Consider the following 22503-nt stretch of genomic DNA (forward strand, 5'->3'; position numbering starts at 1 on the left):
GTAAAAACCTCGCTCCAAGCACTCTGCTTTTTTCCATTTCACATGGTGTTAATTTGCCTCTCGTCCATTTCTAGAAACACAAGAATCTGAACTGACGTGTTTTTGCAAAGCTTGAATATTCTAACACAGATTACTCTCTATTCAGTTTTGCCTGGAGTGAAGTAATCTCAGTTAACCTAACATAGTGTCATGACACTTCATGTTTCCTGTGAATGCACACTAGACTTTACAGAGGTTGGGAATTAATCTTGTAATGAAGTGATTTTTGCTACTGGTTTGTCCACGTTGACACAGCCATTCATAAAACACAGAAACAATGCACAGGGCAAAGTATAAAAGATGTGAGTTTTGTAGTCCATCTCTGGGACATGATATCAACTCAGCAGACTGACATCAGCAACATACTGCTGTCACATTATCACGTGTCAGAGCAGTCAGATACACAGTGGTTCTGTTCTCCTCAGTCACTATAACTGCTGCTTTGCAAGAAATAGATTTTCACCCACATCATAGTCCAGTGAGATATGAGTGTACACAACAAGTCCACAGATAAACGTCTCCAGAGGATAACGTTGTCTGTGATCAGCCATGCTCATCGTATCAAAATGAGTACCACATGCAGTATGTGCCTTCTTTGCTTATATACCAAGCCAAACTAGTGTACCCATGTGTCCAGATTTCTGGCATGGCTTCATGACAAATTGCTAAGTGGATTACATTTCATGGACTTGCCTAAGATGAAGAGGGCTCATGGGCTGAAAGCACCTAAATACCATGCTATTCATGTGAGAACATTTATTGCCTTAAGGGCTGAGGAATGTTTAGTGGCAGAAGCAGCCTGCATCAATCTGAGTCACAAGGCTCAGCAGCTGATAACAGGGGTGGCAGGAGATCAAGAAGAGCTGCTTTTATTGTCAATTATAGTGATAGGAGGTCCACAAAAGCATGGTTAGCTTTACACATAACCAGCAGTGGAAGGTTATTCTAGATGACAAATCATCAAACTTTAATAATCAGATCCTAAAACAATATTTACATATATATATATATTTAATTATTGAATGTGACAAAGGCTGTTCGAGATGTGAAGTTGATGCTTTCACACACGATATGTGAAATCTTAATTCAGTTTGTAAAAGAACGGAAAAGTTTTATTGGGAATCTTTTAACAAATGATATTATTATAACATTATAACCTATTGTGACATCAAATTGTTCCTTTAAAAGAAAAATTGTTATTGTTGTTATGGATTTTCATAAACTATAGACTTCATTGTTTCATCCTGCTATGGATGGTTCCACTGCGCTTCCCAGTATTCCCGTTATGACTCCATTAGCATGCAGATGTTTGAACCACTTCAGCTCTTTCCTTTTGATGGAATACCAATAAGAGCCAAGGATACAGCTAACGATTGAAAATATATTAAAGGGTTATTTGTGCATAAGTGATGTGGATGTGTGTGTGGATGGTGCCACACCCATAGTCTCTATGTGAACATGTACTTTTTATTAGTATATTTTGTTGTAGTACAGCAACATCAGAATATCAGTAAGCTCTTCGGGGTGTTTCTCTGTGCAGGGGACATACGCTACAGTCTTTAAAGGGCGGAGCAAACTCACTGAGAACCTGGTTGCACTGAAGGAGATCCGGCTGGAGCACGATGAGGGGGCACCTTGCACTGCTATCAGAGAAGGTATGTGCACACACACGCGCGCGCACACACACACACACACACACACACACACACACACACACACACACACACACACACACACACACACACTTTACAGTCCAGTGCTGCTGTGTTTGTGTAGCACTTCTACTTGCAGTTTTGGTAATCACACCGAACAGGTAGGTCTAATAATAACACCGTGTCCTTTCATTCACCTGCAGCATTAGTAACAGAGCAACTTGAATTAATACTACAGAACTGTTGATACAGTTCAATATATCAGGTCGATGTTGCTAAAGAATTTGCTTATGTATGATCCTTTTTAGAAGCTGAATTATCTTAAATGGTCATTTAAATGTTCCTCATGTGAGTCATGTCACGGTCTCAGGATTTTACAGTGTTATGGAATTTTGATCATCATTAATTTTTTATTTTTGTTCTTATTCTAGTCTAGTTGTTCTAGTTATTTTATTCTGTCTCTTAGGCTGAGATGTGGAAAGATCTTGCAGACCCAAATGCAAGACGCAGAAGATGCAAAATCAAACTCAAAACAGACATTAAGTGCAAATTTAATCTGAACAATTTACAATGTCCAAAGAATCCAAAGGGAATGCAAGCCAAAGAAAATAAGTAAAAGGGAACTCATTAAATAGTAACAGTGAGTGAAACTTAAATGAACATAATATATCAGAAACTCAAAACACAAAATCTTTGTGTGGAAACAGTGAAGTAGGAGTATAAAGTAGCATGAAAAAAAATCAGTACATGCATGTGTGTTAAATTTGATGAGAAGGATCAAAGAGCTCTCTTTTTGTTGTACAGTGGCTATGCAAACTTTAAAGCAACACACAGCTGCTAGCTTTAGACCACAGACTGTATATAAAGGTGGACAAATAAGTGAAGCCAGAGCATTTAGTTTCACACCTCGGGTGTAGTGTTGTCAGGTTTTGTTGAATAAAATAGCTCACTTCATGTCTCCTTCCCTTGCCCAACCAGTGTCTCTGCTAAAGAACCTGAAGCACGCTAACATTGTCACCCTGCATGACATCATCCACACCGACCGCTGCCTTACTCTGGTGTTTGAGTATCTTGTGAGTATATCACTTCATCTTTATTAGGTTTTCTGAAGATGTTGATCTCAAATACCAAAAAGCAAAATGGATCAATTTGACTGTGTGTTTCAGGACAGTGATCTTAAACAGTACTTGGACAACTGTGGGAACCTCATGAGCATGCATAATGTCAAGGTGAGTCATATGCATGAATCATCATCTACATACTGCACATTGTAGAGAGTTGCACTAAGTAAGTTTCCTGAAAAATGCATTCAACATTTCTTTAACAAAGGTCGGGAGGTCACCGAACCTCACCAAACCAAATTACAATCAGGGGGAACCAACAAAAAATTCTGCCACTGTGGAGCCACCTGCTACAGTGACCCATGTGAATAAGAGAGCAGCCAAAACGAACTATTTGTTTGCAAATGTGAAAACCTTTGGGCAGATCTACGGTCTGTATCAGGACAAAACTGTTTAGTTTTTTGATACTAAGAGTTGCTCTCCATATTCATAACTAGGTCCAGTGTAAATTGTGCAGTGGAAAGCTGGCCTTACTGCATATGTATTTATGGGAGCTTCCCTTTAAGCTTGAAAAACTTTGGAAGGAGAGTATTTAAATGATTGACAGAAATGTGCTTTGTCCATCTTGTATGATGTATGTTTTGATTTAGTTAAACGTAAACAGTTTTTTAATTTTATTTTAGAGTTACTATACGAGTTTCCTTAAACATTGATCAATTTTTTTCTGCTTATTTGGGCCCTAGTCACGGCAGCAGCCTAAGTTGACCACCCTCTCCCCAGCCACCTCCTCTAGTGTGTCCATGGAAAAACCAAAGCATTCCCAGCCCAGCTGAGAGATATATTCCCTCCAGCATGACAACTACGTTGTTTAAGGACTCTGATAATAGATGATAGTTATGCAATACACTGAACATAGAAAACATATCAAATGTTTAAATTAAGGGAATGTACCATTTTAAGATGTAAATAAGGTCTGTACTTGCCTCTCAGAATTAATGCTGCCTTTCCAGATCCATTCCCACACTCTCAGAAATGCAGAGTGCAGATGCGCATCCATGTTTTCTAAAAAGAACTTCAAATTTCGATTCATCTGACTACAGGACAGTTTGACACTTCACCACAGTCCAGTTTAACCTCTGGGTGGTCTTGGGTCGATTTGTGCCATTTTTCATTGTTCGTATACACGCCATTTGCACTGTGTTGAATGGAATATAGCGAAAGTCTGCAAAAAAAAGTTTGGTCACATTTACTGTTAAAATTTCAGTATGACTTCCGGAAATTAGCTTCAGTGGCTAAGCTACAGACAAACTTACACTATTGGTCTTAGTGGTCGATTTGTGCCCCATTGAAACCCATTATAAACGCTATTTTTCACTGCAGATTAATTACGGTTAAAGGGATCGTGATCGTTCCACCTTCAGTCTTTGTGGGGAGCTTGCCAGCAGCTGGCCGCCTGGAGGGCTTTTTATGCTCCTGCAAAAAAAAAAAAAAAGTGGATCGAAATACATGTTGGTGCTAACCCTAACCCTAACCCTTAAAACAACGAAACTATAATTAAAACTTTGTATGAATATTTCAGGGAGAAGTAGTTTTAAAAGACTGGCTAATTTAAAGTGGAAAGAAATATTAATATATAATCTTTTTATAGCACTTTTTATGGCGTGGTCGATTTGTGGCTCTAAGACCAATAGTGTATGCATTTTTCTAGGACCTCCCAGAGGTTAAATTAGCATAACGGAGAGAAGAGGCTGTTTCTAGATGCTGTGCACATGTTCACAGACCTTTGACCTTGCTTTGTGAACGGCACGGTGAACTGTGTTCACAGAGGGTGATTTGTGGAAGCGTCCCTTAGTGTCATTTTTATTAAAGATTGTTTTGTTTTTATCTTTTCTTTTGTTTTAAATCTTAACTATTACACAACTACTGCAACTCTTTTTCTCCTCAGATTGGTCCTGTATTGTTGTTCTGGTAATTACATCCTCCTTTCATGTTTCTGTCTGCAGATCTTCATGTTCCAGCTGCTGCGTGGTCTGTCCTATTGTCACAAGAGAAAAATCCTCCACAGAGACCTAAAGCCTCAGAACCTGCTTATCAATGATAAGGGCGAATTGAAATTAGCTGATTTTGGTAGGAAGGAGAACAATAACAAACACACAACAACATGCACACATTAACAAGTGAACTTTTGTGAAGGAAACGACACGTTTCTGGGCATGATCACTCCCCAGTTCTATTTTACTGCCACTCAAGAGATCGCCTGTCCTAATTACTTTAGCACCTTTACTTCCTGTATCCTAGCAACTGTGCCCCTCACTCTGAGTTTTCACAGTTTTCTGCTGGAAATGGGAATTAAATCCACCAGTACTTTCTGACTGCATTTCAAAAGTTTTAAATAAACACGGGTAATGTGCGGATAGCGGAAGCTTCTCTTTACCTGCTCACAGTGTGTAGATGATGGACTTATGATATTTCACTGTGCTGTTACTGAGGTCCTGTGACTTGTGTAATGTCCAGGTCTGGCCAGGGCCAAGTCCGTCCCCACTAAGACCTATTCCAATGAGGTGGTAACGCTTTGGTATCGACCTCCTGATGTGCTGCTAGGCTCTACAGAATATTCCACACCCATCGACATGTGGTAAGCAGGGGACAATAGACGTTTCTGTTGAAGGGCCGTCCTTACATTTTTCCACATCAGTCACGGTGCACACTGACCTGCTTGGCTGGAAACTAAATGCTTGAAACACAGCTAGAAGTGTACTTTAAACCACTGAGCTGGTCAGGAAAGGAATTGGTGCCGACCCTGGTTACAGTAAAATCCTGTTACTTGGTGAAACACTCAAATATTCTCGAGGGCCATCCAGGATTTCCATGACTCAGTTCTGTCTATTAAAATGTCACAGGTTGTTAGCAGTGAGGTGAGTCACTAGTCATACAAAGGGGGCGTGCATTCACTTTCCTTACGTGTTTTTGCACACGGTTTGCTGTGGTGAGAACACCCCCACAGCTCTGCTAAATCAGAAATATAAATGTGGCTCTCTAGCAACACAGCAGCCTTTTATGAGCACATAGAGCTACATACACTCTCATCAGACTGCAGGATGCCTCTTCACCACGCCATCCTGTGTGGAACAAAAGGCTGGACTGTGCCCACTCACTGCATACTAGTTTGCACTTACAATTAACAGTCTTTGAAGTGTGTGTGTGTGTGTGTGTGTGTGTGTGTGTGTGTGTGTGTGTGTGTGTGTGTGTGTGTGTGTGTGTGTGTGTGTGTGTGTGTGTGTTTTGAACTCAACCTCACTCAGAATTTTTATACCTAACAGCTCGTCCTCCTCTGTGCCTCCTTATCTCCGCCTCCTTCTCACAGGGGCGTAGGCTGCATCCTGTATGAGATGGCAACAGGTCGTCCTATGTTTCCTGGTGCCACTGTGAAGGAAGAGCTACATCTAATTTTTAGGCTCATGGGTAAGAAAAACATTATTCAAATGTAAAGGCCATACTAAAGTATATTACAGCAGCGAGAGACAATAAGTAAAGCTTTAAATCGTCTTTATCCTCGACCAAGTTTAAAAGTCTTAGAGGACTTGGCCACTACATTTAATATTTCATTTCTATTCCAAATATTGAATATTCAGAGTTTGATGCAGCTCATGTATGTTCTACATTCAGCATATTCTGCTCTGAATTGTTATTCTGAAGCATTTTTATGGAGAGAAATTTGCCTCAAAAGGGTTCCAAATGCGTACGGTATGATCCACCAAGGGCGTAATTTCCAGGAGGTTGGGGGGGTTATGACCCCCCCAATAATCAGACCCAGGCAATCCCCCCCCCACCCAATAAAATTATGGATTATCTTGCATAAATAGGCTGTTGATTTTCTTTACTCGTTTCAGTTATTACCAGCAAAATAGTTGCATATTTAATCATCTGGGAATTTACCCAGTATGATTCAGTCCACACAAATGTGAAGCAACTGGCCACACATGAAACTATTTTACATCCAAACCTGAATAAATAGTCATTATTTATGCACAATTTACACACAAGTTCAGTTTCATGAATTGGATAAATTTCTCTTTCAAAGAGCTTTTTAAAGCTTTGTCTAAGACTACGTCTAACCTCTCTCCCGCTCACAAAACTTTGCATGCTTGTGCACCAATCGCCTGATATTTACAGGTCGCATCACGTGCCGACGTGGGGTTTTGAGGCCACAAATTCCACAAAACCACCCAGATCCACAAATACAAAATCATCCGATTCGTAAAGTTGAACTTAATAAATAAATTGACTTCCTTATGCATATACAAACTGCTGCGTCTTTATACAGTACTGTGCAAAGGTTTCAGGCAGGTGAGAAAAAATGCTGTAAAGAAGGAATTCTTTCACAAATCGAAGTGTTAATCATTTATTTTCATCAATCAAAAAAATGCAGTGAATGAACAAAAGAGACATCTAAATCCAATCAGGATTTGGTGTGACCTCCCTTTGCCTTCTTCTAGGTGCACTTGCACAGTTTTTGAAGGAACTCTGGTGGTAGGTTATTCCAAACATCTTGGAGAACTAAGCACAGATCTTCTGTGGATGTAAGCTTCCTCACATCCTTCTGTCTCTTCGTGTAATCTCAGACACACTCGATGATTGTTGCCGTACCATCACTTCCAGTACTTCCAGTTCTTTACACTGAAGATAGTTCTTAATGACTTTGCTGTGTGTTTGCGGTCGTCGTCCTGCTGCAGAATACATTTGGGGCCAATAAACAATCATTTATATTTCTGAAAGCATTCTTTGTTTACACCATTTTTTCACACCTGCCTAAAACTTTTGCACAGTACTGTGTGTGCCATACACAAAGCTGCCAACCAACATTTTATAAGGCCGGGTACAAGCACATCTCCCAAGAGTAAGTTAGTATAGACCTGAATATCATTTGTGCATGTTGTTATTTTAAAAACATTTATTTAATCCTTGAGATCATGAGCTCATTTTTAGGAGAGGCCTTTGTACAAAGCACATGTAACAATATGGACAGGCACACTTATGTAATACAAAGATACATGTTCACACATAAATGTAACCTTTTAAAATGCTCTAATGAAATAATAAAATGCAGCTCCATGCTTTTTTCTAGTTTATCGTGTTCATAGGCAGCAAAGGTTTCCATCCACTTTGTTTCAAGTTCAACGTAACTGAGAAGAAGAGCTGATGTTAACATGAGTGCAGAAAAGAACCACCTGTGAAAACACACAAAAACCCCACCAAAGGCAGTGTTGGGCAAGTTACTTAATTATAGTTACTAGTTACTTCTTCAAAAAAGTAACTGAGTTAGTAACTGTGTTACAATATTCTAAAAGTAATTAATTACTTGAAAAGTAACTATTGCATTACTTAAAAAAAATGTTTAACCCTCTGGGCTCCAGGGTATAATTGGCCATTTTTAACTACTTTTGATGTTTCCTCCACATTTCACCTTTAAAAACTATTTACTTTGCTTGTTTGGTCTCATTCTTTTCAGCACAACCTCACGTGTCTGAATTTACAGTTATGTTTTCATTTTGACTGTATTACCACAATTGATCTAAAATCAGACAAAAAACATAAAATCAGAGTAGAAAGAGTTATATTTTTACTGTAACAACCACAAACATGTTTATTGAATCATATTTCATAACTTTAAATGCAAATATAAATTGTCAATTTTAAAATCCTATTTGTGCCACTCCAAATATTTCTGTCCACTATAAAGGAGAACATCACAGCCTGATACCTGCAGGCCTGACAGCAGCAGGTGTGTCACTCCTGTTTCTACCTGGAGACAGCAGTCGCCTCATTGTTCTGACACACAACACAAAACTATCCACAACACTCACACACTAACTACACAAGACAACACATTAACTACAAACATGCTAAACGTCACAAATCCCTCACATCTCAAAACTCACTCTTTCTCTCTCTTTTTCTGCTCTCTCTCTCGCCGTCACTCCTAAAACTTCCCATTTTTTGTTTTTTTTTGCTCATAAGCAGAGAGTGCTCGCTGTGCTGTCATTAGACAGTAAATGTGACGAAACTATTGAGGAAAAAACACACGTGTATATTATTTATCATGACTCTGGTTTTACGTGGACTATCAACACAATTTATAAACTGGTATATATCACATTGTTGCTTTGTCTTTAAGTGGTCATGTGATTGGCTTACCACGACTTCCTCAGTCAAACAGCAGCACTCATGTGATTGTTTTGCCCCCTGAGCTCCAGGTGTTGTGCAGTGATCATGATTACCGTCCGCGGGAGCGCGCAGCTGCTTAAAGCTGTAATGCCCAGATTACTTACAGCTGCTTCCGTGCAGCTGATATAAGATGCGGTAAGATGAACACAGCTTCAACCGTCTGTTTGTTGAAAAATAGTAACGGACCGCATTTTCTTATTAGTAACTGTAACGGCGTTGTAATGATAGGAATAGTAATTAGTAGGAATAGTAATTAGTAGGAATAGTAATTAGTTAGATTACTCGTTACTTAAAAAAGTAACATCGTTACTTGTAACACCGTTATTCCCATCAAAGGTAATCGAGAAAAAAATGTAAAAATTGAATAATAACTTTCAAATTTACATTTTCTCAAATTTACTCTCCTGAAGTCTCACAGAGAAGACAATTCTTTCCATAATAATGATTCCATAAGTAACATTCAATCCTCAAAGACCTGGGGAGACACAAATAAACATGACGCCACAGGGCAAAGTAAAACTAAACACATTAAACAAGAAAACACTAAACTCTTCAAAATAAAACAGGAACCATGGAGAGACGTAGACATGACAACACAAGCCTGACAATTAGAACATGGAACACGCTGAGAGACGGACACACAGGCATAACTGAAAAGTAAAAACACTGAGGACAAGACAGACTACAAAGAGGACAACAAAAGACTTCAGGAGTTATAGATGAAACAAAAACTAGAATGAAACTCAATTAAATTCTAACTAATAATAACAACCAAAGAACTAAACATATTTCTAATATAACACGAGGAATCAAAAATGCAAAATAAACTCAAAACGCTCGGTCACAGACCCAGCGCCTGACAATTTCTTTGAGCAAGCCATCATTAGCAATAATATTTAGCCTTGTTTCCAGAGATTGTTGATCCATTTGTTAGTTCCTGCAAATTTTTAATAATTTTTTTTCTTGCCCAACTGTGCTTGAACCCCAAAAGTGTGCCCTTTAATTCCCTTCCATCTTCTACTGTAGTTTGCATTGCACCATTATTTTATTGGTGTCTATTCAGTAACGATTCAGTGAGCTTAATGCTTGTCTTGCTCCTGATTTAGATATAGATCAGCTCAACATTTGTATGAAAATGTTAGGTGGCAGTGTCCTCTGATCAAGTATTTCTTTTGTTTCTTTGCCCAACAGGCACTCCGGCAGAGGAGACCTGGCCTGGTATCAGCAGTAATGAGGAATTTATGTCCTACCTCTTTCCTCAGTACAGACCTCAAGCTCTCATCAACCATGTGCCCCGGTAAAACTCACAATCTTCTCTTCACTGCCTATTCACTGGCACAAAAAACAAGCTAACATTTGCTGATTAGCATCACATGCAGAATAATTGCTGATGCTGGTATCAGTTTGCTTGCTTGTTTTTTGTTGTTGTTTTTTAAAGGATGCAAAACATTTTTGAAGAAAGTAACTAGTTTTTGAGCCATCACATTGATAATGGTAACTTTATTTGTCCCCAATATGCTCATGTTGTTGTCATGTTTCAGGTCTTACATAGTTAACTGAACTCAAAGTTAATTATGTCAATTCTAAACACAAAATACAATACAGTATAAAAATGTTATTCATTGTTTACAGTAGTAATATGTATTTAAAGGCACAATTAGTGTCCTTTACAGAAACTATTTCTTGCAGCTAAACTCATTATACAGTCTGAACTGTTGCTTTGTGTCCCTAAGGTTGGACCCAGAAGGGATTGACCTGCTGTCTGCTCTGTTGCTGGTAACGGACCACACATCCACACTCCTGGTTATGAGGACCTAAATATTCAGACTCACCGATGAGCTGTTTTTATCTCATGATTGCAGTATGACACCCGGAGCAGACTCTCCTCTGAAACCGCTCTACGTCACCCCTACTTCCTGAGTTTGGGAGACAACATTCATAATTTGGCAGACAGTAAGACACACACACATACACACACACACACACACACACACACACACACACACACACACACACACACACACACAGAGTATATCAATATCTAACAAAGCATGAATGCTGATGGTGCTTTGTACTAAGTTAAAGTACTAAACTCAATATTTGTTCTAATTACTGTAGGCAGGAATGTTTTTACTCTGTGTGTGGATAGTATTTTCCTGCTGCTGTATTATCACTCTTCAGAAACAAATGTCTTTTCCTGCATGTCAGTTTGTCTTTTCATAGCAGCGTATGACCAGTGTGTAGCTAATTTAGTTAATTATGACCCTGTTCCAATTGGGGGGACACCCGTAGATGAACCTCTCCACAGCCTGCTCTTCAACATTGTTGAAGCAGTGTGGGGTCATCTTGACAGAGAACAGATTTGTATATATTTGGACCAACTTTGTCTTATAGCATAGTGATTAACATTTCCTTGTCAAGCAAAAGGTCAGTTGTTCAGTTCCAGCCAGAGACAGAAATCCCCTTTGGGGTCGAATGAGAATCAGAAGTATCCAGTATGAAACTCCTCCAAATGAAGCATGTGAAGCTGCCCGCACTGGCAACCCCTTTGTGACAAGGGAGGACCTAAAAATAAATTCTCCTGTTACTCAAGAGGATAAGTGACTTTGCCCTTTGCTGGGCTGAGAGAGGTGCCAGCTGCAGCCTGAAACCTTCACAGGGGCGTGGGTTTCTGGCTGGGCTTTAATTTCTTCTGGTCTTCTGTAGAGATTATTGCCACTGTAACGGTGTGCCACCAGATATGCATGTACCATCGCTGGGATCTGAACCTGAAAGTGCAGGTAGTATATGAAGAAGGTGAACTCCTTCCTTAAACACAAGAAGAGTGCAGGTTCACAGCTTTGTCATACCATCTCACAATGATGTCGTCCTGCTTTTCTCTGATGTCGTCCTGCTTTTCTCTGATGTCTAAAGAGCCTCTTCCCTTTTTCTTCAAATCTTTCTCATCCATTGTGTTGCAGTCTTTTACTCTGCTCATTCAAACTTTTCATGTTATGTTTTGGATTCCTCTTTTTTTTGAGTGTTCCACGTGTAAAAGGGAAGAAAGTAGTTTTCTGCAAAAACCTTGTGATTTTATTTTTCCTGCTGGAAGAGCTGAGGCCATTTTTACACAGCATCTCCAGATTTACAGGGAGTGCAGAATTATTAGGCAAGTTGTATTTTTGAGGAATAATGTTATTATTGAACAACAACCATGTTCTCAATGAACCCAAAAAGCTCATTAATATCAAAGCTGAATGTTTTTGGAAGTAGTTTTTAGTTTTAGCTATTTTAGGGGGATATCTGTGTGTGCAGGTGACTATTACTGTGCATAATTATTAGGCAACTTAACAAAAACAAATATATACCCATTTCAATTATTTATTTTCACCAGTGAAACCAATATAACATCTCCACATTCACAAATATACATTTCTGACATTCAAAAACAAAACAAAAACAAATCAGCGACCAATATAGCCACCTTTCTTTGCAAGGACACTCAAAAGCCTGCCATCCATGGATCCTGTCAGTGTTTTGATCTGTTCACCATCAACATTGCGTGCAGCAGCAACCACAGTGTGTCTTGTTCAGTGGTGGTCGTCTTTCAGCCTTTCTTACCTTGGCCATGTCTCTGAGTATTGCACACCTTGTGCTTTTGGGCACTCCAGTGATGTTGCAGCTCTGAAATATGGCCAAACTGGTGGCAGTGGCATCTTGGCAGCTGCACGCTTGACTTTTCTCAGTTCATGGGCAGTTATTTTGCGCCTTGGTTTTTCCACACGCTTCTTGTGACCCTGTTGACTATTTTGAATGAAACTTGATTGTTCGATGATCACGCTTCAGAAGCTTTGCAGTTTTGAGACTGCTGCATCCCTCTGCAAGATATCTCACTATTTTTGACTTTTCTGAGCCTGTCAAGTCCTTCTTTTGACCCATTTTGCCAAAGGAAAGAACGTTGCCTAATAATTATGCACACCTGATACAGGGTGTTGATGTCATTAGACCACACCCCTTCTCATTACAGAGATGCACATCACCTAATATGCTTAATTGGTAGTAGGCTTTCGAGCCTATACAGCTTGGAGTAAGACAACATGCATGAAGAGGATGATGTGGACAAAATACTCATTTGCCTAATAATTCTGCACTCCCTGTATTTGTTCTGGATTTTCTGCCCCTTGTAACAACAAATCAATGTAAAAAAAACACAAATACTTTGTCCTGTACGTCTCCGCATCTTGAAAATCCATTGTTGAAGCTTTGCTGGCATGTTAGATGCGTAAATGTTTTTTAAGTGAATCAGCATCAGGACTTTCAGGAATCTGTCTCAACACATCACTTCACAAACAGCAAAGCGCTTTGCCTTCATCTCCCAACAGACTCGTACACTGGGCAGCTGTACTTATCCCATGTGCATGTACATACCCAGAATTTGCTCAGTTTCCTTAGGAATTTTGTTTAATGACTTTCTTCTTTCCACACACTACACATGTTTATTTGTTCTGTTGTTGTTGTTTCTTATAGCATTTCGTATTCACAGAATTTACAAGATGCATGTATGGTGCTCAGACAAGTCTGTCGTCTGAGTCGTCCTCAACACATTCCACAAATTCAACATCTCAAAGTCAGGATGTTTTTCTTTTTCCACTGATACTCTTTCCTTTGCACTTTGCCTCTTGCTGAGTGCTTCGAGGTCAGTTGGTGTGTGATCTGGACAGTTTAGGTGTGACATGTGACAAATACTGGATGAAAATGGGACGCCGTCCCACAAAAATGTGTGACCAAGCTGGTGATCAGCATGAGGAGGTTGCAGCCTGTGTCAGCTGTGTATGGTTCCTCCACATGCTACTGAAGGCCTTTATTGTTAAATGAATACATTAAATTGTCAATACAGTAAACACCAACAAACAGCACTCAACAGCAGAATAACTGTTTGGTACTGACAGAGAAGCTTTAGCAAGGTTTTCATGGGAGCAGCCCACATTCAGTGCTCTACTCACTCCTTACAAATGTGGCACCATTTCAAGGGCAACAAAGTCTCTCCAGTTGTTTACGATTTATTGTGAAGAACTATTACTATAGAGCAAAGGAATAACTGACCAAACAAAAGTGTCCTTACTTGCTTTGCTACGTTTGTTCTCCACCTGCGTTACAGCTGCTTCAGTGTTTTCTCTCAGAGAGGTGCAGCTCCAGAAGGACCCAGGACACCGCAGCTCAGTATTCCAGCCTTTAGGTAAGGGATCTGACCTCAGTGCAAAATCTGGCCACTTGTTGTTCACATAAGTAACATTTATAACATTCAGTCTTTGTGTTTTCTTCATATTGGTCACAAGAGAAAAATTTCCTTCATTGTTAATTTATCTGATTCTAAAAAAACAACTTTGTTCTTGAAATGCTGAGGTGTCTGCACATGTACTTTGTCAATTAGCAAAGCACTCTGAGAGGCCAGCGTGCCTTGTTTGTTTATTCTAATGCAGTAAAATTGCCACTCCAAAAACTCTCAGGGGAACTGAAAGACAAGTAAAAGTAATAAAGCCCTCTCTACTTTTTCATTTCCTTTTCTTTTATTGGAAAGTAGGCTCAGCTATTGTGAGATTTCTACTACTCTTTAATCAAACTAATTAATGTTAGGTTGAGAGATTCCTTTGAGGAAAAAAACATGAGTCATTCTTTCTTTTAAAAATTGCTTTAATTTGTTTGAATTAGTCAATAGGGCTGTTCGATATAACGATATATGTCGGATGACAATATAAAAACATCTATCATTTCATTTTACGTTATCTGTCTGTGAAGGTTCTCAGTCATCCAGGTCATCGTAGTCAAAGGAGCTTGCAAAGAAAAGCGTCTGGACTTCTTTAAGTTGTCCCTTTTGTCCCTCTGTGGGGGGTCACTCCCACTAGGTTTATATCTGGGACTCTCCACCATTTGACCTTAGAACTGAAGAAGCTTCTCGGATGAGAGGTGAAACGTCTTCAAGCAACTTAAAGAAGTCCAGACGCTTTTCTTTGCAAGCTCCTTTGATTTTACACTATCGTTTGTTTCGTGGTGTCGAAACTGTTTACGGCAATATTTTTTCATCGTTCTGATGGTCACTGTAGTGGCTAAATTAATTTCTTAAAGTTCTCTCTTTCTCTTATATTTAATATAACCACACTACAGACGGACAAGCGCCTGTTTTTATGCGTTGTCGTTAGCAACAACAACGGTAACACCATCGCGAGTCCGCTTGTATGTTCCACATAGACCTTTCACAATAAAGCTCAAGATCCTGTTGAGACTTTTCAAAATAAACTGAATCACGTGAAAGAGCAGATTATTTACGGATGAGAAGCAAAAAAGAGCCGCCAGGTGCTAAAAAATAAACCTTAGACTCAAACCTTAGAACAGGCTTTTTCCCCGCAGCACGCCGTGTAATAAATACTCACAAAGAAAACGGCGGCCGTTACAACTTATGTCTAAAAATGTATCGTTTCATGCATCGGTTAAAACACTCGACTCCAGCTACATGACGCGCAGCTGGAAACACTTCACGCAAGTCGAGCTGCCCGAGATTCACAGAATTTACAGAAAATGTTACATTTTTGTGATTTATATCGTTATCGGGACGATAGAATTCTTATATCGGGATATGAGATTTTGGTCATATCGCACAGCCCTATTAGTCAATGCCAACTACAAGTGTCAACTTCAATTACAGGTCGAGGAAAGAACCGAAGACAAAGCATCTTCTAGAGGTCGTGGAGAGGATGAAGAGAGAAGACGGCGAGGAACTGCCTTTTCAGATCACAACACCAAGGCCATCGCAGCTCAGCACATTCACAGCATGTTCACCTGCACGGACAAACACGCACTCATTTCCATGGCAGCTGACCGTGGAGGCACACAGAGTTTCTGGAGACAAACTTGTATTGCACTTGAAATACCTTCTCTATTCATACATATTTGCACACATTTGCACAATCAGCTACACTGAACATGCTGCCGTGATGTAACTGGACACACGAGAGATTCATCCTCCCGACACGCACATGCATTTCAGCCTAAGAAGAAACGGAGCACTAAATGAAACGCTCTGCTATGCTATACTTACACAGGCCTGCTTTACATAGTGTTCAGAGCACACCCAGGGTTCTAGCCATTCAAAGTAGCTGCTATCACAACTGGAACAATGGATACAGTTGCAGGTGTGCGTGTCTTTGCCCTAACAGAAATGCAAGTATTGCATTATGTGTTGAGTTTGTTCCAGGTCAGTTGGTTTCTAAATTATTTTCTGGTTTTATCTTACAAAACTTATGGTCTAACACTGATATGTAGCTTAAAGACACAGTTTGGCAACCAAGGACCCTTATGAATCCTAATTCTTCTCTCAGCTCAACAGTGATTCACCAGGGATTTGTAGTTTGAGGACAGGGTTAAAACTTATACACCACCACTACCCACAGAAAAGGCTGACCAGAAACCAAAGAGAATAGTCACATTTTTTTCTGTTACTTGGATTATCGATTTTGTGATGTAATTTGTTTAAACATTGTGTAAATATATAGTTAATATTTTATTGTCACACAAGATGTTCATATCATGTTTTTAAGCCCCTTTGCTTTGCTAATCTGAAATTTAAAAAACTGTAATGTTAGATAAAACTCTGGGTGCTGCTAGGCACTTGCTCAATAACGGAATTGTATGCATTTGCAAAGTGTTTTGGCGAACTGATGAGGCAAAAACATTATGTGGCTGACAGAAAAACACTCAGTAAGGCTTCATGGTCATTCATTACTTTGCATAATGTGACAAGCTATGCATAATGTGCATTCACTAGTGACGGTTAGCTATCCCAGCTAGCTAAAAACTTATTCCAAATCCCACTGACATTTGAAATTATGCTAATAGCTAAAAGTTTATTCTGGAAGGGCATCTTTTAAAATGGCACGTTATAGGCACACAGATATTAAATTAGATATTTGAAGACTGATATAATATTATTGCTCAATAATCAGTCTGTTTAACAGTGCAGGGTTGCATGGAAGTTTTAGCATGTAGTGGTCAAACCATGTTCAGTTTCTGTGTTTACTGTGTGTTGCAGAAGGCGTTGATGCTCTCTTGGCTTTGTAATGAATATATACTTGTAGGTGCTGCTTTCAGTCTTGTGAGGTGCTTCTCTGCACCTGCTCACCTGACCAAGGATTCAGCACGGCACTAATCTGAAATGCAGTCGCAATTTACTTACACTTTGACAGCACAGTAAATGGGTTTAAATGGTGTGAGTTGCATTTGACGGTGGATTTTTACCGCTCAAGTTTATGAAAAGCACCTGTAGAATTGGAAAGTTAACTTTAAGTGTTATATTATCGAAGTATTAGGGTTGCTAACAACAACTTAAGATATTTTGTTATTAAAATATTCTTATAGGGAAACCCACAGATCCAAAATCATTTTAAAATTCACTCATGGTCATTTTTAATTGAGTATGAGCCTCTGTCCCATAGTTACAACTGGAGGTTCAGCTCTTCATGAACAATATGGCAACCGTGTTGACACAATGGTCCAATGAACCAAGCATTGCAGCATCTACATGTATATACCTTATCTCAACTGTTGTTATTGAACAGAATGGAATCGGATGTATTGTGATATTACCTCCGACTTTCTTAGGCCCCAGTGTGGCAGCTATGGGTTACTGTTATCATATAACAGTCTTGAAGTTGTAGGCATAGCGTCACACTGCTCATTTGCAGTACCTCTGCCGTCACGTAACAACCACTGAAGCTACCATAAAATCTGACTCCGTTGTGAATATAAACCTGGAAACTGGATAGACTCGCCTCGCTACAGTGCCCGTGTCTCTTCGTTGTGGGGGTAACATTCCTTACAGTGTTAACAGCTGACTTTCACACCAGTTTGTTGAAGTTGCCTTAGTAAACTGTGCATGATATTTTAGCTTGTGAAGAAATTATATTTGCTTCAGTGTATCCAATGTGCTAGGAGGCATTTATTTTGTGTATGTAAATAACTCACTATGGGTGTATGTATTTTTGTAGTTTCCTATTTGCACAAGCCGGAAGTGTCCTCTGAAGCCTGTTCCCCTCCCTTTGTGTCTTTCCTTACACGGTTCCAAAGTATGACCCCATATTTTACCAAACCCCCCATTCCTAAACCAGTGAATGGAGAAAATATGCCCTGTAGGTACTTTCTAGTATCAGTTTAATAGGGGTCACCACTACCCTAAATAATTTGCACAGCCTGTTGTTAGAGAGCAGCTTTTCACAGTAGATTCACTAAACAAAAGCACATACAGTGAGAAGTACACTCATCTGTTAATAGACAGGTGAGAATTTCACAACTGTGTTTTTAATAGTTCCCATGTGATCATTTGAGCCAAGAGCTTATGTGCATGTCCTGTTCAATGAATATTATCTGGAGACAAAAGTGATAATGGCTTTTGGATATTGATACTCTCCTCTGTCCTTAATTTGCTCTAACATCTTGCCTGTCCTCTTCCTTCTTGTTCAGTGCTGCTGAGGTATCCTCATTAACACCTCTGAGGTGTTGAGGCAACTGAGGTATTATTAATAGTTTTAGATACACCGTTTGGTGCCCTTGGACACATCATCAGTGATGTAACCTGAGGTCATGGGGGGTTTCGGGTCTCTCCATTGAAAAAGAAGATAGGCATTATTTTGTGACACGTTCAAAGTCTAAGTATGTGATCTGTAGTAAAAAGGTCCATAAAATATGTGAAAATCTCAAAGACCACTGTACTGGGACCACTGGTCACCTCTGAGCTAAAGCGGTACTGAGTAAGCACTGGTTTTGAAACTTTCAGGGTGGTGCTTACACCGCTGAACCTTGCAGATATATTAGTTTGTTTTGTCTGTAGTTACCAGCCCGGCTGCCTTTGTAAGAATTCAGCTCTGTATGTATGAGAGAGACATGAAAAAGTCCCTCCTTCCTGTTTTTTTTTATCCTTTTGCATATCTGTCACACTTACAGGTTTCAGATCACCAAACAAGTTTTAATATTAAAATATTAATATAATATTTTAATATTAGACAAAGACTGATCCAAACCCAATGTAAGGTTTATGTCACAGCTTGCTAACAGTATCAATAATTACAGTTGTTTCTTTAATGCTTAATCCACCAGTTTGTGCAACATATTTAATCAAAATCATATTTTTAATACTACAGTGTAGTAATTGTCATTATCTATGAACTTTCAAATTTACTATTATACATAAATCCAAAAAAATAAAATAAAAAGCACATCATTATTATTTTTGTATTAAGATAAATAAACTAAATTGTTATAATTTTTTGCTGATATTCAAGTACAAAATTAGTTTTGGTGGTTGAATGCTACACCTGATTGATGTCTGATTAAAGTCCAGTGTCGGCTCAAATTTGAGTATAAAAACATGAATTCAGTAATAAATAACAATCACATTTTTAGTTTTAAACGTGTTTTTAACAGATATCTAAAATATCTGTTTTCTAGTTTTTATGAAAGGTGGTCTAAAAAATTGGTAAGCGCTCTCCATACAGTAAATAGATACAGGAAGGCAACCCAGCAGCCTTTGTAAGGCTTTTGGTTGGGAGACCAGTCATTGCATTTTGAGCAGAATGGCTCTAAATCACTGCTGTGTATTCCAGACAACCCATGTGGTCGTGCTTTAAACTTGCATTCTTTCCTAAGGCCAGCTGTGAGCAAGTCCTCTAGTTGCAAAAAGAAGTCCAGTAGAAGTCTGTTGTTTAAGCCTGTGATCTCAGTAAACACTGTCCCCATCAGCCTATGCTAGTTCATGTTCTAAATGATGGTCCCTGCTAAAGTGAAAAGGAAGAGCAAAGCTGGGAATGCTGTAAGGCTGTGACTGATGTGTTGCTATTGTATAAGCTTCACGCATTACAATAACCTGAGGATTATGATGGACTGTGAAGTGGATGGGCTACTATGTCACTGGCATTCTGGTGTACATGTGAGTCTAGTTTTAATATAATTTTAATGCAGAGTAACTGATGTCACACCATGTGGTATAGGTTGCTAATGGTGGATGGCTGTGTGCTGTTTTATTGATGTCAAGGACAGTTTGAGGTCATCCTGGCTGCTAAAAAAGACCAACCCTTGATTTTTATGTTGCAGTATTGGGTATTGCTGCACATCTAATGTGAACAGTCTCACAGGCGGCAGTAGTTTTAACATGCCAAATGAGGCGTTGAGTGGGGATGGCAATTCCAAGAGGCTGTAAAAGCCTTTTTGGGTGAGTGTAGATATGTCCTAATGAAATCTACTGCCACTCCAGTTGTATTTTACTTAGCTTGAATAGATAAGTCAATCCACAGATTTACTGGCTATGTGTGCTCTCTATCCAAGTGCAAACAAACAAATGTCACTTTAAAGTGCTCATAGAGGACAGCAGTAGAGAAGCAGAGAGCTGGGTCCAAGTGTCCTTAAGTCAAGCAGGTGCTTGCTGAGCACCGTCAATGGGGTTACGCTTGTATATGAGTGAAGAGACAGACGCCATTCAAATTTTTTTCTACCTCTACAAGTGGGTGAATAGAATAATGGTACAACCATCCCAACCTCTGTTCACCTGTCAGCGTGTTAGAGCAAAGATAGACACCGAGGAGAGGAATTCAGGGCCCACCTGCAGGGACTTCAGATGGATGTATCGCTGTAGACGTTACACTTCCAACCTTCCCCTCCTCCTCCCTCAATGGCAGAAGTATTACTGTGTGTTTAGTTGTGGTAAATGAAGCTATTTTAAATATTGTAATAAAGAAAAAATAAATAATATATGTATTTTAACAGATGTTCTCATTTTTCTCAGTGAGTTTTATGATGTTAAAAAAAAGCGGAGCTCTTAAAATAAAAATAAAGAAAAAAACTGTAGATGACGTCTAAATGTTTTATAAACGATGAGTTTAGATTTTGTATAAGATGTGATATTTTGTGGGATTTGTCTACACTGTTATACAACGAGAAATTGAATGTACTGTGACCGCCATAGGCATAAAACTGATTGAATAATTGCTCACTTAATGAATCAATAAACTGCCGAAATTGTGGAGAAAACTGGTTCCAGTCTTTTTGTGTACGTTTACCATAATGCTGCTCTTGGTGGACACGATACCAAGGAGAAGAAGTAGTAACTCAGATGAACACAAGGTGGTGCTACTGGACAACTACAGGCTGTTTTTGCTGGATGAATGAAGAGAATACAAGGACAGTGACAGCTCCAGTAATTTCAGTTAACAACAATTAAACTCAGTTGTTATTATCAGTTAAGGTAAATATTGGAGGACCAGAGAACTGACTGTGACAGATAAACAGGTCCAGAGAGTGTCAGTGTCACAGGTATAATGAGTTTGTAGACCTGTAAACTGCGGCAGGAATTCAAAGAGTTGATTTAAAAGAAACAAAGACCAGACAGATGTTGTGCAGAGACGCAGGATGTGGCCACAATCCAAGTCATTCCAGAGTGTCAGTGAAACATAGAAGTCATATGACGCTCTGGATATGTTTGCAGCTTCTGTAACTGGCACAGATGGTGGCAGCAGAGAGACGCATGCAGAAGTGTGCAGACAGAAAGTAATTCCTTAATTCTCACTTTTATCCCACAGCCAGACGATGATCTGAAAACACCCACCAACCACAGTTTTTATTCCAGTATAAAACAGGAAGTGTTAGAATGGTTAAATCAGTCAGGGGTGTTGTAACAACAATAAAGAAACGCCCCGGGAAGAAAGCTTTTCTAAAGCAGATGTTTAGTTCTGTCAGTAGTCACAGATTTAATGGCATCATTGTATTGACAGCCTGTGCGATAGAGTTGTTTCACTTTTGTTTGCCATGAGATTCATCTGTTAGCAGAGTCAAGATCATCATTACTGTTTGTATGAAATAACAATTTATATGCATTTACATGTATAGAGTTATGAAGATCTCTGCTCCTTTTTGTCCTCCATGCAGTACAAACCAGTCCTGCAATTCAATTCAACTTTATCTATATATCACCAATTCACACCAACAGAGACATTATATTGTAAGGTAAAAGCCTAAAATGATAGAGATAATCAGATAACTCCCTATGAGCAATTACTTGGCAACAGTGGGAAGGAAAAACTCTCTTTTAGCAGGAAGAAGCCTCAGGCAGAAGCTTCTTCCTGCTCAGCGAGGGGAAAGCAGAGAGAGACTGAAGAGAGCGGGGAGAATGAATGTGTTTCTTAATGTAGAAACATCCGACTGTGCCCTGTATGCCATGGAAAGCATCGTAAATGAGCTATTATTTAAGGAGTTTAACAGTTTACCTTTCAGCGTCCACAAGGTCAGTGGCAACCCTTGAAGAATCAGGGTTAGGGTTTAGGGGAGGTTAATATCCCCTCTTTTTACAAAATCTTCACCCGTTTGAAAAATGGTAAACCTTCGAGGCCAAAATGAACGTATGATGCTTCATTTGAAAGACACATCTTTTATAGTTACACCCTCCCACTCACAAACCCTAAAGCTAACCCTGAACATGTTACTGCTACGCATGTCTCTCAGTAAAGGAAACA

General features: G+C 39.3%; 1 protein-coding gene across 5 annotated transcripts in view; it reads left to right on the forward strand.

Annotated features, from left to right (window-relative positions):
• Window positions 1-21014, forward strand: part of cdk18 (cyclin dependent kinase 18) — a 68390-nt gene extending 47376 nt beyond the window's left edge. For all 5 annotated transcript variants that reach the window (XM_082533589.1, XM_082533591.1, XM_082533590.1 and 2 more), the window contains 11 exons: window positions 1580-1694; window positions 2670-2764; window positions 2858-2920; window positions 4756-4879; window positions 5267-5387; window positions 6117-6214; window positions 10169-10274; window positions 10711-10753; window positions 10840-10930; window positions 14115-14192; window positions 15657-21014. In XM_082533589.1, coding sequence (XP_082389715.1) covers window positions 1580-1694; window positions 2670-2764; window positions 2858-2920; window positions 4756-4879; window positions 5267-5387; window positions 6117-6214; window positions 10169-10274; window positions 10711-10753; window positions 10840-10930; window positions 14115-14192; window positions 15657-15691 — 969 coding nt within the window. In that variant the 3' untranslated portion in view covers window positions 15692-21014. The remainder of the gene's footprint in view (window positions 1-1579; window positions 1695-2669; window positions 2765-2857; window positions 2921-4755; window positions 4880-5266; window positions 5388-6116; window positions 6215-10168; window positions 10275-10710; window positions 10754-10839; window positions 10931-14114; window positions 14193-15656) is intronic.
• Window positions 21015-22503: the final 1489 nt, after the last annotated feature.

The sequence above is a fragment of the Aulonocara stuartgranti genome (genome assembly GCF_965226115.1).
Source record: "Aulonocara stuartgranti genome assembly, chromosome: 5".
NCBI lineage: Eukaryota > Metazoa > Chordata > Actinopteri > Cichliformes > Cichlidae > Aulonocara > Aulonocara stuartgranti.